Source organism: Schistocerca gregaria, chromosome X (assembly GCF_023897955.1).
Source record: "Schistocerca gregaria isolate iqSchGreg1 chromosome X, iqSchGreg1.2, whole genome shotgun sequence".
Taxonomy (NCBI): domain Eukaryota; kingdom Metazoa; phylum Arthropoda; class Insecta; order Orthoptera; family Acrididae; genus Schistocerca; species Schistocerca gregaria.
In genome coordinates this window covers 787,052,647-787,066,258 of record NC_064931.1, presented here as the reverse complement: position 1 = coordinate 787,066,258, position 13,612 = coordinate 787,052,647, and the positions used below count along the sequence as shown (strand labels likewise).

General features: G+C 36.1%; 1 protein-coding gene across 6 annotated transcripts in view; it reads right to left on the bottom strand.

Moving 5' to 3' along the window:
• Positions 1 to 13,612, bottom strand: part of LOC126299537 (talin-1) — a 267,085-nt gene that overhangs the window by 99,665 nt on the left and 153,808 nt on the right. For all 6 annotated transcript variants that reach the window (XM_049991526.1, XM_049991530.1, XM_049991527.1 and 3 more), the window contains exons 12-13: positions 10,525 to 10,613; positions 6,067 to 6,210 (exon numbers count right to left, since the gene is read on the bottom strand). In XM_049991526.1, the coding sequence (XP_049847483.1) occupies positions 6,067 to 6,210; positions 10,525 to 10,613 (233 nt within the window). The remainder of the gene's footprint in view (positions 1 to 6,066; positions 6,211 to 10,524; positions 10,614 to 13,612) is intronic.

Here is a 13,612-nt window from a genome sequence, read left to right as displayed (position 1 = left end):
CTCACAGATGGAAGGTGGCAGAACTAGCAGTGGAAATCTATAAAGTGAGTCAGGGGGATGCAGAAAAAAGTGCAGTTTGTTGTCGTAATAATGGTAACAGGCCGATTTATCTTATGTCTAAAAAGGTGTGATAACTGGCTTTTGGGCCAGGGGTGGAAGCATTTCTGAATTGGCTAAGTTTGTAAACTGTTCGCGTGCTGCTCTGGTTCAAGTATAACATGCATGGCAAAATGGTGTTACCCAAACTGGCACCAAGGCAACTGTGGTGCACAATAGGTCACAGAAGGCACGGGTGAATGGTGGTAGCAGAGACAATCGTTGGAGGTGGCCGGCCCGGAGGAGTGAGTGGTATGGTCTGGAGAATATTTTCACGGAATTTCTTGAGTGATATCATCATTCATGAAGGCGCATTGGATCAACACAAGTATGCATCTATCCTTGAGGACCATGTCCACCCCTACATGTAATTTTCTTTTCCCCCTTGGCATAATGGTATCTATCAGCAAGGCAAACAAAGTGTCACACAGCTGGCAGCATACGTGTGTGATTCTAGGAGCACCAGGATGAGTTTATCTTACTCCTCTGGCCACTAAACCCTCTGGATTTAAACCCAATTGAGAAACTGCGGGACCACCGCGATTGGGCTGTCTGTACCATGGATCCTCAACTGTGAAAACTAGTGCAGCTAACTACAGCACTGGAACTGGCATGGCTCCACACCCCTGTCGGTACCTTCCACAACCTGACTGACTCTCTTCCTGCACGTCCGAACTGCGAAAGATGGTTACTCAGGCTTCAGACAGGTGGTCACATTAACGTGAATGGACTGCGTATATTTGATGTGTTCATTCTATGATGATAAGATCAGACTAAACCCCGCTGTTAATTTCGCAGTAGCCATAGTGTCTACTTTTGTCGAAGTCGAGATAATGAAATGAATGAAAAATAAAATCCATGTAATTTAGACAAGTTTCCATTTAATACTATTTCATCGATTGGATGCACATGCAGGCAACTGCAGTGTACATATAGAAACATTTTACAAAATTAATAACACTAAGGATACAAGAGCCTGCAATAAACTTTATACTACAGCTCAGTATACAGTTGATTAGGACTATAGAGCTGTTGATGATCTCAGATTCTGAAAATTTAGTGTAGTGTGAAGCCTTAACTTGTGCTGCAATCAGACCTTTTAAACATGGAATTAAGAAGAACCTGAATGTGTTCCTGAGGATTCTCCATCTACCTAACTTGTTTATGAGTCCATACTTTATGTATAATACACATACATAATAGGTATCAAAATACTTGTCAGATACTTGTTTATTATCTAATAAAAACCACTGGTGTAACTGGAACTGGTAACTGTCTGGGAAGTAGAACATTTAACTTAATTTCATATCATAATCAATGTTTTTCGAAAGCCTGCTGCTATCAATCATTATTTAAACAATGAAACACTCCACCAGTTATGAATTTTTTCATGCTTTAGCGAGATGTGTTTCAAGAATTTTTTCTCGTTGTGAAGTGAAAATATTTACGTAAGTTTTTTGTGTGGTGTCTGCATATGTGTTGTTCTGTCTCTCTTGCAATGTAGTCTTCTTTTCGAGACTATAGGGTACTGCACCACCTCAATTATGTAGGAAACTACACATATGCAAACTATCACTCACACTGTTTGTTTGTGAAATGTCATAAAAATAAATATGTAAAAATTGCACTTGGCACTAGGAATAAATTCTCAAAACATGTCTTGCTAAGAATGAAAACATATGCTATGTTTAACTCAAAAACATCTGAGTAACGCAAAATCACTGAAGGTGTTAACTAGTGCTACAAGTGACCAAATGACAAAACATGCTAACATGGTTCGACAAAGGTGACATGACAATCACAACAACGAAGAAGCTATGCATTTGCAGTAGAGAGAGTTTGAAAATGGTTGTAATTGATATTATCTTTATGTGAACAAACCTACTTACTCCAATCAGCCACCATGACGATTAGAGCTTGGCAGCAGCAGGAATATGGTGCAATTTGTTCCAACTTTTACCCATTTAATGCTTCACATCCACTAAGTACAGCACCCTGATGTCAAGGTATTTAACAACATAAATTATGAAGGTGGCAGGGGTCCAATACAAGGAACAAAGGGCTATTTACAATTTGTACAGAAACCACATGGGGGTTATAAGAGTCGAGGGACATGAAAGGGAAGCGGTGGTTGGGAAGGGAGTAAGTAAGTAAGCAAGCAGTAAAGGAAACAAAAGAAAAATGTGGAGTAAGAATTAACATCCATGGAGGAGAAATATAAACTTTGAGGTTTGCTGATGACATTGTGATTCTGTCAGAGACAGCAAAGGACCTGGAAGAACAGTTGAATGGAATGGACAGTGTCTCGAAAGGAGGATGTAAGATGAACATACAAATACAGTAAAGTGGATTACCCAGGGCATAAAAATTTCCAGTGTAAGGAAAAGGCAACTGCACAGAGAACTAAAATATAATAAAGATATAAATTTCATTAAATATGTTAGACTCTATAAAACCATATTTAAAAGAGTTGTCAAGGCAGCAAAACAACTGGCAAACAACAGGTTAATTTTAAATCATAAAAATAAGACAAAGGCTGTGTGGTCAGTCATTAAATCTGAGTTAGGTGTTAAAGCCTGTAACCAAGAAATTCCAAAAATTGACATTGAAGGAAAAACTGTTGTAAATCCAACTCAAATACCAGAGTACTTTAATGAATTCTTTATAAATGTAGCAAAATCTGATGTAGATGTAGCAGATTATCACAACAAAGTAAATCCCTTTGGCCTAGGCAAAAACTCTGAAAACTTTACAAAATTCTCAAAAGTTTCTTTTGAGGATGTAGAAAATGCTATTTTAACATTAAGAAACAAAAAATCTGCAGGTTGGGATAGAATACCCACCAAAGTTATTAAAGTGGTACACAATAGAATTGCAAACCCACTAGCTCAGATAATAAATCAATGTTTTGAAGAGGGCTGTTTCCCAGAGGTACTGAAATATGCTGAAGTCAAACCACTCTTCAAGAAGGGATCAAGAGAGATCATGGGAAATTATCGTCCTATCTCAATTCTCCCAGTCCTATCTAAAATATTTGAAAAACTTGCTGTTGCTCAAATCCAAAACTTCATTGCAAAATATTCTGTTATTCTAAACAATCAATTTGGTTTTCAGCAAGGGAAAAACACCGTAGATGCAGTTAACAGTTTCATTGAGAAAATAAGTACGTCATTAGACAAGAGAAATAAGGTGGCAGGAATTTTCTGCGACCTCACAAAGGCATTCGATTCCGTAAACCACGCATTGCTTGTTTACAAACTTGAAAAGTATGGCATTGGCGGCAGTGCCCTACAATGGCTTAAATCCTACTTATCCAACAGAAAGCAAAGAGTTAGCATTTCTTCAAATGGCGCATATTATTTTTCTGACTGGAAAAAAATTACTCAGGGTGTTCCACAAGGCTCCATATTAGGCCCAGTCCTATTTCTCTTTTATGTTAATGACTTACCATTAAATGTCAGCTCCCCATCAGTTCTGTTCGCAGATGATACTTCTGTCTTAGTTGAAGATCAGGATTCAGAAAAAATTCTCAAATCTGAATCTAAACATATCTAAGACTCACGTGATGCAGTTCAAAACCAAACAGTCAAAATGTGAGCAAATTAAGATTGTACACAACAACCAAGTTATAGAAGAAGTTGACTCAGTCAAATTCTTAGGTCTAAAAGTAGATGAAAATTTGAGGTGGCAGGCACACATTGAATACCTTGCAAACAAATTGAGCAGCTTTGCATTTGCAATGCAAATATTATCAACTGCAACGGACATTGACACGCGGAAAGTAGCATATACAAGCTACTTTGAATCCATTATTAGGTATGGTATTGTTTTTTGGGGTAACTCGACAAACATAGTGCGGATACTAAAAATACAGAAAAAAATCATACGAAATATGTGCACTGCCAATCACAAAGAACCATGTCGACCATTATTTAGGAAACTCAAAATATTAACTCTGCCATCCTTATACATATATGAGATTATTATATTTTTGTACTCCAGACGCGACTTATTTGAGGGAAACCATTTTGTCCATTCACATGATACCAGAAACAAAGAAAATTTTATGCTCCCCACCCACCGCCTCAGACTGTTTGCCCAGGGACCTCAATACATGGGAATGAAAATTTTTAATAAATTAAAAGGGAACAAGTTGATGCTTATGAATTTAGGTTCACTTAAAAGAAAGCTATATGAGGTACTGACAATGAAGTGTTATTACTCAGTGGATGAATTCATGCAGGACAATCTGGAAATTTGAGCTGGGTACAATGTGTTACATGTTCCAAGAAATATCCTTATAGTGTTGTTATTTATTATAGTGCTATCATTAATTAATGTAAAAATCATTGTAATTGTTTTATAAATTTTTGACATGTCTCCTGTACGCAAACCAAATGGATTGCAAATGTACGTCATGAGATGAATAAAACACAATTCACAATTCACAATTCACAATTCACATCAACAAAAGCAAAATGAGGATAATGGAATGTAGTCAAATTAAATCAGGTGATGGTGAGGGAATTAGATTAGGAAACGAGACACTCATAACATGATGATACAGTAAACTTTTAAAATATATGTAGATATATAAAATGGTGGGCATTTACACAGGTTGCATGGAGAGAAAACTACCAATGGCAAAACAGATGAAGAAATATGGCAGAGCATTTCATCAGGAGTTCAAAATGGTTCACATGGCTCTGCGCACTATTATCATCAGGAGTTGCTCATGAAAATTAGTGCATATGGAAAAAATAACATCAAAAACAAACAGTGGCCTGAATTGAATGACATTATTGCTTCAGATGACGAAGAGAAAAACCAAAAACAAAATATCACAACTACGGATGACAGAAAGTTGTTATAAAGGTCAGCGACCATGATGAAGCACTTGTACTGAATTAACTGCCTGGATCACACTTAATATTATTTAAAATGTTGGCTCACAAGCATCTCTGTCCTCATCTGCAACAGTTTTCTTTTCATGTGTCCATATTTCATTTATGGATATTCACTTTGTTCTTCTGAATTATATTGTATATATACTGATAACCTGTTAGCTATATCAAACAAGCTCTGATCACTTCTCACATTAAGTGTGTTTTCTCTTATCTTTAATTTTTGTTGTGCTACATAATATTAATCACACCGAAGGGAAGTGAGTGAATATCAATAATGAACACAAGACTGCAAAAAATACCCTAGAATGACAAAAGCGAAAATTATTTCTAAATATACAACACCAAAATCAAACCCACATTCCTTATTATATATTGGAGACAAACTGGCAAGGTCAATACGTGTATGAACACAAACATTAAACATTCTGTGGGGGTGTGTAACATAATTTTTTTACCTCCTTAGCAAAATAGTATAGTATTCCACAAATAATAAAGAACTCACTTCTATCTTCTAGTTTTTCCTTGCTGTATCACTACCAGTGCTCTGAGTGAATGAGCATGCCAAAATGTGCTGTTATTCAGAATCCACATTAAACTGCAAGTGTTCCAATAACTAACTGGCTAACCCAGTTTCCAGTTCATAGAAAGACAAGAATATACTACCTCCAATAAGATGATACCTAGCTTATCAAAAAAAAACACCTCCAAGTTTATTAAAACTTTAACCACATTAAGGCAGACATAAACAAAGACAAAAATTTATAAATTTGGTTTTGTTAATAAAAATTGTTAATGATGCATGAGCCATGCTTATAAGAGTTTGTGAAGACTGTGGTACATTCAACAAATAAATTCACAGATAAATCCTAAATTTTGAGCTTTTGAGGCTATAGGGTTGTTCTGCAGGAGCTGGAAGAAAAAGAGAATAATGGAGAGGTCACAGAGGTGGAGAAAACATGCCAGGTTGTAAAAGTTTACAATTACCTTACAAGCAAATCCACAATCTAATAGTAAGAAAAATTAATGAAAGATTTTTGTTTCTAAAATCAATTATGGTACTTACAGGGTCTGATCCTAAGGGTGGAACCTCTGCTTTAGTCTGTAAATCACGTCCTGCAGAATCAATAATGTCGTGGCCAGCACTAATAGTTCCCAGCAGGGCACGTTGTGGTTCTGTCAATACACTTGTCACTTTGGTTGTCTGTACCTGTACAAAAACATATAAACGTATCTCACCAAACTTAAGTATCTATTCCCTACTAAATGAAAATAATAGCCATGAGTTGTAAATTGAAGGAAGTCTGTACTTTCAACTTTCCACACCTTGAATTATTTTAATAAAAGAATTTTAAAATGATACTATCAATCTCTACCACTTTATGTTCTATTGTTAATGACTTTCTCACTGGACAGTTTATGTGATTGTCTTAGCAGAAATTCTTATGATTCTGTGTGTGTTAATAATGTGCTATTGCAAGGTTGCTTCTAGGTAGCTGAAAGATTTCAAACATTGCTTTGCACATTTTGTGTCATTTTATATGTGATGGAATAAATAACTTAAAAGCATCAAGTGCCCATTCAAATAACAGAAAGAATTTTGCAAGCAGATGTCCATACTACAGTTCCAGTCGAACTATGTAGTTGTAACAATGATATTGATGTTATAGTCTACAAGAACTTCAACATGTTGCATAACCATCCCAGTAAATCTACATATGGACATAGGGCATCTGCCTCTGACATAATATATTATTTCACTGAAGCTACCAAAGGTTTATAGCTGCTGAGACTGGTATTGCATAGTTAGATGTGCAAGGATTTCAAAAATGAACATAATAATTTGCACAATTTACTAAATTATTCCACCTTGTATATACCAGTATGAAGAACAACATTAAATTATGGCCTAAAGAAAGCATCAAAAGCTGTACCAAAACTTTTACTAAGATAGGAATAAAGAGGTGATGCAAAAATTCAAAGCTCTGTTCAAGAGCATAATTGAAAGTATCATGTCTCTAAAGCATAAAATGTGTTAATGAGCATGGTGTGAATAGTGCAGGTAGTATCTTTTAAACAAGCACTTTTGGGGCCAAGAGAAATCACACACAAAAAGCACACAGATTTTTGTTTTAATTCCAAAACAAGGCTTGAGACAAGGACTCTGCATAATATAAGAAAAGTTTTACAGTAAGAACACCTGAAAATTGTATGAAAGTTAACAACTGATAACAAGGATTCACATTTCTAAGAGCAGCAATGCAAACAAACAGATAAGATTTACTTCTGTGTGGCACTGGACTTTTTAGAGATGTTACTGCGAACTAGCAGCTAATGGCAATATTCTTGAATTCAAAATATCTTCTTAAACAAGGGAAGAATTTTCACGTTCCCACATATGAAATTCAGTTTCACTCACTCCGGAGTGAAAGTGTAGGGTAATTTGATGACAGTTATTGTTTTCAGAGTATAAAACCAGACAAAAACAATGATTTAACCACAGCAACCTCACAAAATGGCAAAATATAGAGAAAGATATACTTTTTTCTTGATCATCATCTAAAATGGACATATGCAAAAAGGGAGCATGTGGTAGTCAACCAGTTATTAATGATCTTATACACACTAATGAATACCTGCAGCACTGTAGATGAAATAACCTAGTCTTCAAACTATTTATATTCCTATACCTAACACCAATGATACTAGCAAAAGAGTGAATTTTATAGTAGACAGCTTCAACAATATAAATTAAATGTCTGTATTGAAGTGATGTGATACTTTTGATGATTTTTTGCACTTACTAGTGGCTATTTAACTATAAATTTAGTTATAAGTAGTAAAATACTTCGGAAATGTATACTGAACTGTATATTTTAAAATAGAACATATTGTTAAATAATTAGAATAAACTGTACTGCACAAATTACACTTGATAAATTATGTTAATTCCTATATTTGTCTATGCGATGAGCATATAGAATATTCCTTAGCTGTCATTTCTTCATGTCTTACCTCGTTAAATAGCCACAGGGTAAAACACTTCATTTCCTTGCCCACTCTCCCTCCCCCCCTTCATTTCTGATGTGACCAGTAATATAATTGAGGCACTGAGGTACAAAATGCGGTATGGTATAATGAATATTTTTCCTTGTAAAAAAGATCTGATTTTCTTCAAGCCATAAGTTAACAGGAACAATTCCTTCTTTTTTTCCCCTTCACTACAGTAGAAGAATCTACAATGAATTCAAGACAGTTGACATTGGTCAAATTAGATATATGTGTCATTCTTGTTCGCAGTTTATTTTGCAAGTCACTGTCTGGAATTACATTCTTATCATTTTTATGTAGATCTCATACTTTTCAATCAAATAATTATAAGCTGCACACTCGTGTTTGATGCAAAGTCGCCAACCAGCTAACTTTCAAATTGTTGCTCGTTTTCCATCCTCATGAACTGGATGTTTCCCAGTCGCAGTTATCTGTAAGTAATGAATGAACTTCTATCCAATTTTGTTTTCTAGAAATATCTTGACAAGTGTCTTTTTCGTCCCTTTTCATATAAATGAACACACTTCCACTTGTGAAAATTGTAAAATGTGGAAGGAGCACAATTTGAAGCATGAAATAAAATAGGGCATTTATATGACACAGGCATCTACATCTGATTATGATGGTAAATCCCCTGCTTACATAATTGTAACTAGTTATATGCTTCCATCTATTCAGCCATGTACATTCAATAGTTTCTGGCAAAAGAATGGTTCCACTTCCATTCTGTGAACACTGATCACACCATCCAAGTCCATCTACAGATTCTAAATCTGCGAATAAAATTATATTGATTCTGAGAAAACTAGACAGCTGGCAGACTGCACTGGAAGAAGGAACTAAATTTTATTTCAGCATAAAAATATGCTGGAAGTGGTTTATAACTAGTGAGTAACTGTTCAGAACAAATTAATTCTTATCATATCATATATGTATCACGAAAAAACTTGAAACTACTAGTTTTGCCCCACATTGTAACTGCTTTGTCTGAGTGTTTTCTGGATAAAGATCAAGACAAACAAAATAATATTCACTCTTTCAATGTCTCTTAAAAAGTTACTTTCACATTTTTAAAACACTGAATAGCAATAATAAAATAGGATTAATTAAGTACAAAGTCTACTTGACATTAGGACAACTACTGCTCAAAGCTGGTAAGAATGTTTACAACAAAATAAAAAGGAAAAGAAAGAACACCACCCAAAATAAAGAGAAATAGGCAGGTCACCACTAGTCCACAATAAGAATCAGAAAGCAATAAATTGATTACACTGAGTAGAGTTGAGATCTTAAGACTTCAGACTGTGTCAGTTCCATGTGCATGAAAACAGCTTAAGAGACGAGGCAAGTTTACAATGTCAAGAGTTAAAAATACTGCACACTGGTAATGCACAAGGAATCAGAAAATTTGGAAGTCTGAGATAACAACTCTACCCAGCCAAACTGCTTGTCATTTCTTACTACAGTTCTCAGCTGGAAGCATGTCTTGTTCCCAGAAGTGGTTACATCAAATTACTGATTTTCTTTTAAATTATCCATTCATATGTACCTACTCTGCTCCCTGGCATCCAATCTATTGAAACGTGAGGCATGCAACAAAGAAGAAAAGAACTAAGTTTTTAACTTGAAGAGGAGTACATGAAAGTCAGTGGCTTGCAGCAGCTTGAGAAATTTACATACACAAATCACTTTACATACACTCTGAGTAACTGCCATCAACACTTCAGCATTGTGAATGACATTCAAACCACCATTGCAGAACCAATGACCTACAAGGCCATACTGCCAAATGGCATACTACTCACAAAATATATAATAGAATACTGATTTTAGGTATGACTTCTTCAACTGCAGACGAGTTAAAAATTGTTATAAAACAGTGACAACAATTATTAATACAAACATGACATCAAAATTATAGTCTCATGGTCAAATTAAATAAGAGCAAATTTCTCACTAAACTTTTTATATTACATTACAGATTAGTCACCAAAAACTACTTTGTGACAATGGAAACTTCTGCAGGAATACAGTCTCACATCACAGTCTCTCTCTCTCTCTCTCTCTCTCTCTCTCTCTCTCTCTCTCTCTCTCTCTCTCTCTCTCTGTGTGTGTGTGTGTGTGTGTGTGTGTGTGTGTGTGTGTGTGTGTGTGTGTGTGCGCGCGCGTGGGGAAGAGAGCAGGGTCAGGCAAATTGTGTACACGAATGACAAATGTGTGTATGTACTGTTAGTAGTCCGTTTTTTTCACATATGTTCCAGTATATTTTGTCAAAATTCCATCCAAAATAAGGCATTAATCACTAACATGTTACTAATGGTTACCAGGTTCTGCTCTGGAAGCTCGCTATCATCATGAAGTACCAAATTTTGAATAGCACTGAGAATGTACATAGGTTTTCTTTCAATACAAATGCATTTCACAACATTCACATGTAACAGAGTGTATGTAAAGTAACAGAGACACATCTTACCATTGGTGGCACGTGGGCCAGGTTGACCTGGCCGCTCACTGTCGTCAGCTGTGCACCAGCAATGTGGCCCGTGCCATAAGGACGTGCACCTGCACACCACACCACACACCCATTACAGCAACACTTGTCATCCCAGGTAACGTGATTTGGGGAAATACCTCCCACAACAATTTTAAGCATCTAAAATGTCTCAAGACATGAAGAGTTACCAATTTATAACTGCCTTTCTAACAATAAAATAAACAATTTGTAACCTTCTAAAACCCATACAGCGTACATTAATGTCAGTGTCTTTCAAAAGCAACAAAAAATTAACAAATACAATGTAAGTGCAATCTGAATTAATTTAATATTTGTAATTAAAGAAATGGACAACATTTTCATTCCAATATGACTTAATATTACAATACTTCAAATCACAGATCAACACACAGTTAGTGGTTGTATCTAGAATTACCTAACAACAACAATGACAAAAAATGTTTCATCTCTAAAATGAGCTGAAACACAATACATAAAACTAGAATATGTGGTGTTGTTGGAGGGAGATTTGAGCAGCTGTAAGCTGTAAGTAATTGAACTTCCTCCATCTAATAGTTCACACAAATCTACACTGAGGTGACAGAAGTCATGGAACAGCTACACAGACGGTGGTGGTAACATGTACGCAAGATATAAAAGGGCAGTGCATTGCTAGAGCTACCATTTGATCTCAGGTGATTCATGTAAAAAGGTTTCTGACGTTATTATGGCTGCAAGGCAGGAATTAACAGACTTTGAATGTGAAAGTAGTTGGAGCTAGATGCATGGAACATTCCATTTCAGAATTAGGGAATTCAATATTCTGTGATCCACAGTGTCAAGAGTGTGCTGAAAATAGCAAATTTAATGCATAATCTCTCATCATGAAAAATTCAGCAGTTGACAGCCTTCACGTAACAACAAGGAGAAGCAATGTTCGCGTAGTCGCCAGCGCTCACAGACAAGCAATACTTCAGGAAATAACTGCAGAAATCAATGTGGGATATACAAAAAACTTATCCATTGTGACAGTGCAGCGAAATTTGGCGTTAATGGGCTATGACAGCAGATGACTGATGTGAGTGACTTTGCAAACACCACGACATCACCTATGGTGCCTATCCTGCGCTTGTGACCATATCGGTTGGACCGCAGACTGGAAAACTGTGGCCTAGTCAGATGAGTTCCAGTTCAGTTGGTAAAAGCTGATGGTAGAGTTTGAGTGTCGTACAGACGCCATGAAGTTATGGAAGCAAGCTGTCAACTAGGCACTCTACGGACTGGTGGTGACTCCATAATGGTGTGGACTGTGTTTAAATGGAAAGGACTGGGTCCCCTGATCCAACAAAACCCATCGTTGACTGGAAATGGTTATGTTCGACTGTTTGGAGACCATTTGTGGCCAGTCACGGTTTTCTTGTTCCCAACAATGATGTCCTGTCACCAGGTCACAATGGGTTGCGATTGGTTTGAAGAACATTCTGGACAAATCTAGTGAATGATATGGTCACCCAGATCACCCAACATGAATCCCATCAAACATTTATGGGATGTAATTGAAAGGTCAGTTTGTGCACAAAATCCTGCAATGGTAAAACTTTCACAATTATGGATGGCTATAGAGGCAGCATGGCTCAACATTTCTGCAGGGGACTTCCAATGACTTGCTGAAGCCATCCCATATTGAGTTGCTGCACTACACCAGACAAAAGAAGGCTGACAAAATATTAGAAGGTATCCCATGACTTTTTTCACCTCAGTGTAAACCTCGGTGTAAATGCATAAACATTCTGGTTGTACAACAAACCTAAAAACTGACCCTGACTTGTTTTTGACAAAAGATCTCTTGTAATTAAACATGAAAAGGAAAGATAAACATCTGAATGAGAACAGCTTACAACAAAAGTACAAATAATAACTTTTTTTGCAAAATTGTATCAACAATGGGATCCTTAAATATGTAAGTAAATTCTTGCTCTCAAATATCTAATATGGCAGACTGAATACCACAATTGCTTAGTTCACTGTAAGTGCTTTACTGAAACCTGGAAGAACTGAAATCACAATAGGCTGTCCAAAGTCTGCATTTTTATACATTCCATTTTCTCCAATAGCTCTTAATTCAATTTTATCATGACTAGTTTTACATCAAACATAGTGCAACAGTGTAAGTTCCTTACTTTCCCATTCTAAAAAAATGTGACCATTAAGCTTAAAGAAATAATTCATAATGAGGAATTCTGATGTATAATGCCCACAAAAGTTTAATTACTATGTCCAAAGTCAGTTGAACATTTAAAAAATACCATCACCACCACCGCTTTTGGCTGTACCTGATGAAACCAGTGTTTTTATCACTACTTACTGTTTACTGTTCACGTAGATTTTCTGTTTCTTGCCTGGATGACTATCCCTTTCTTCCAACAATATTGTAATGTTATTCTGGCCCTATACTCTAAATATTCCAAACATTCAGCTACATGTTGTCTCACTTCAAGCAGCAGAACTCTCCTCTTGCATCCCTCAGACTCTGGCACAATTACCACACATTACCTGTCTTCTGTGTTCATCAAATATTTACCAATAATTTTTGCAGTATCATTTTCTGTTATGAAGAGTATGTAGTTCTTCACTAATCATTTTTGTGTGTATTATCTGTAACATGGTTCATATGAAGTAAGTTGTGGAGGGATATGAAAGCAGCTGTGGTATGCAGGTTTAATAATTTGAGGATCCCATTTGGGAGCTTATTCTGACCCACAGAGAAAAAGTTATTTACAATCAAGTCTATGTAAAAAAGCTTTGGAGCAGCTGGAAGTAATTAGCACATTGACAAGTATGGACAGTTGGAACATCTTTGGAAGTAAGAAGCAGTTTCTGAGGAAGAAGGAAATCTATATATTGGTTTGTAGTTGGTATTGGGGCACTCAATACAATCAGTACCTGTGCATATTATGAAGGTGAAAAATTTCTTTACTTGAAACCTGAGACAAGCAAACTTGAAGAACAGAATGCTGGATGGTCTACCTGTCCTGTGTCACATGACTATAACTTATATAAAGATAGA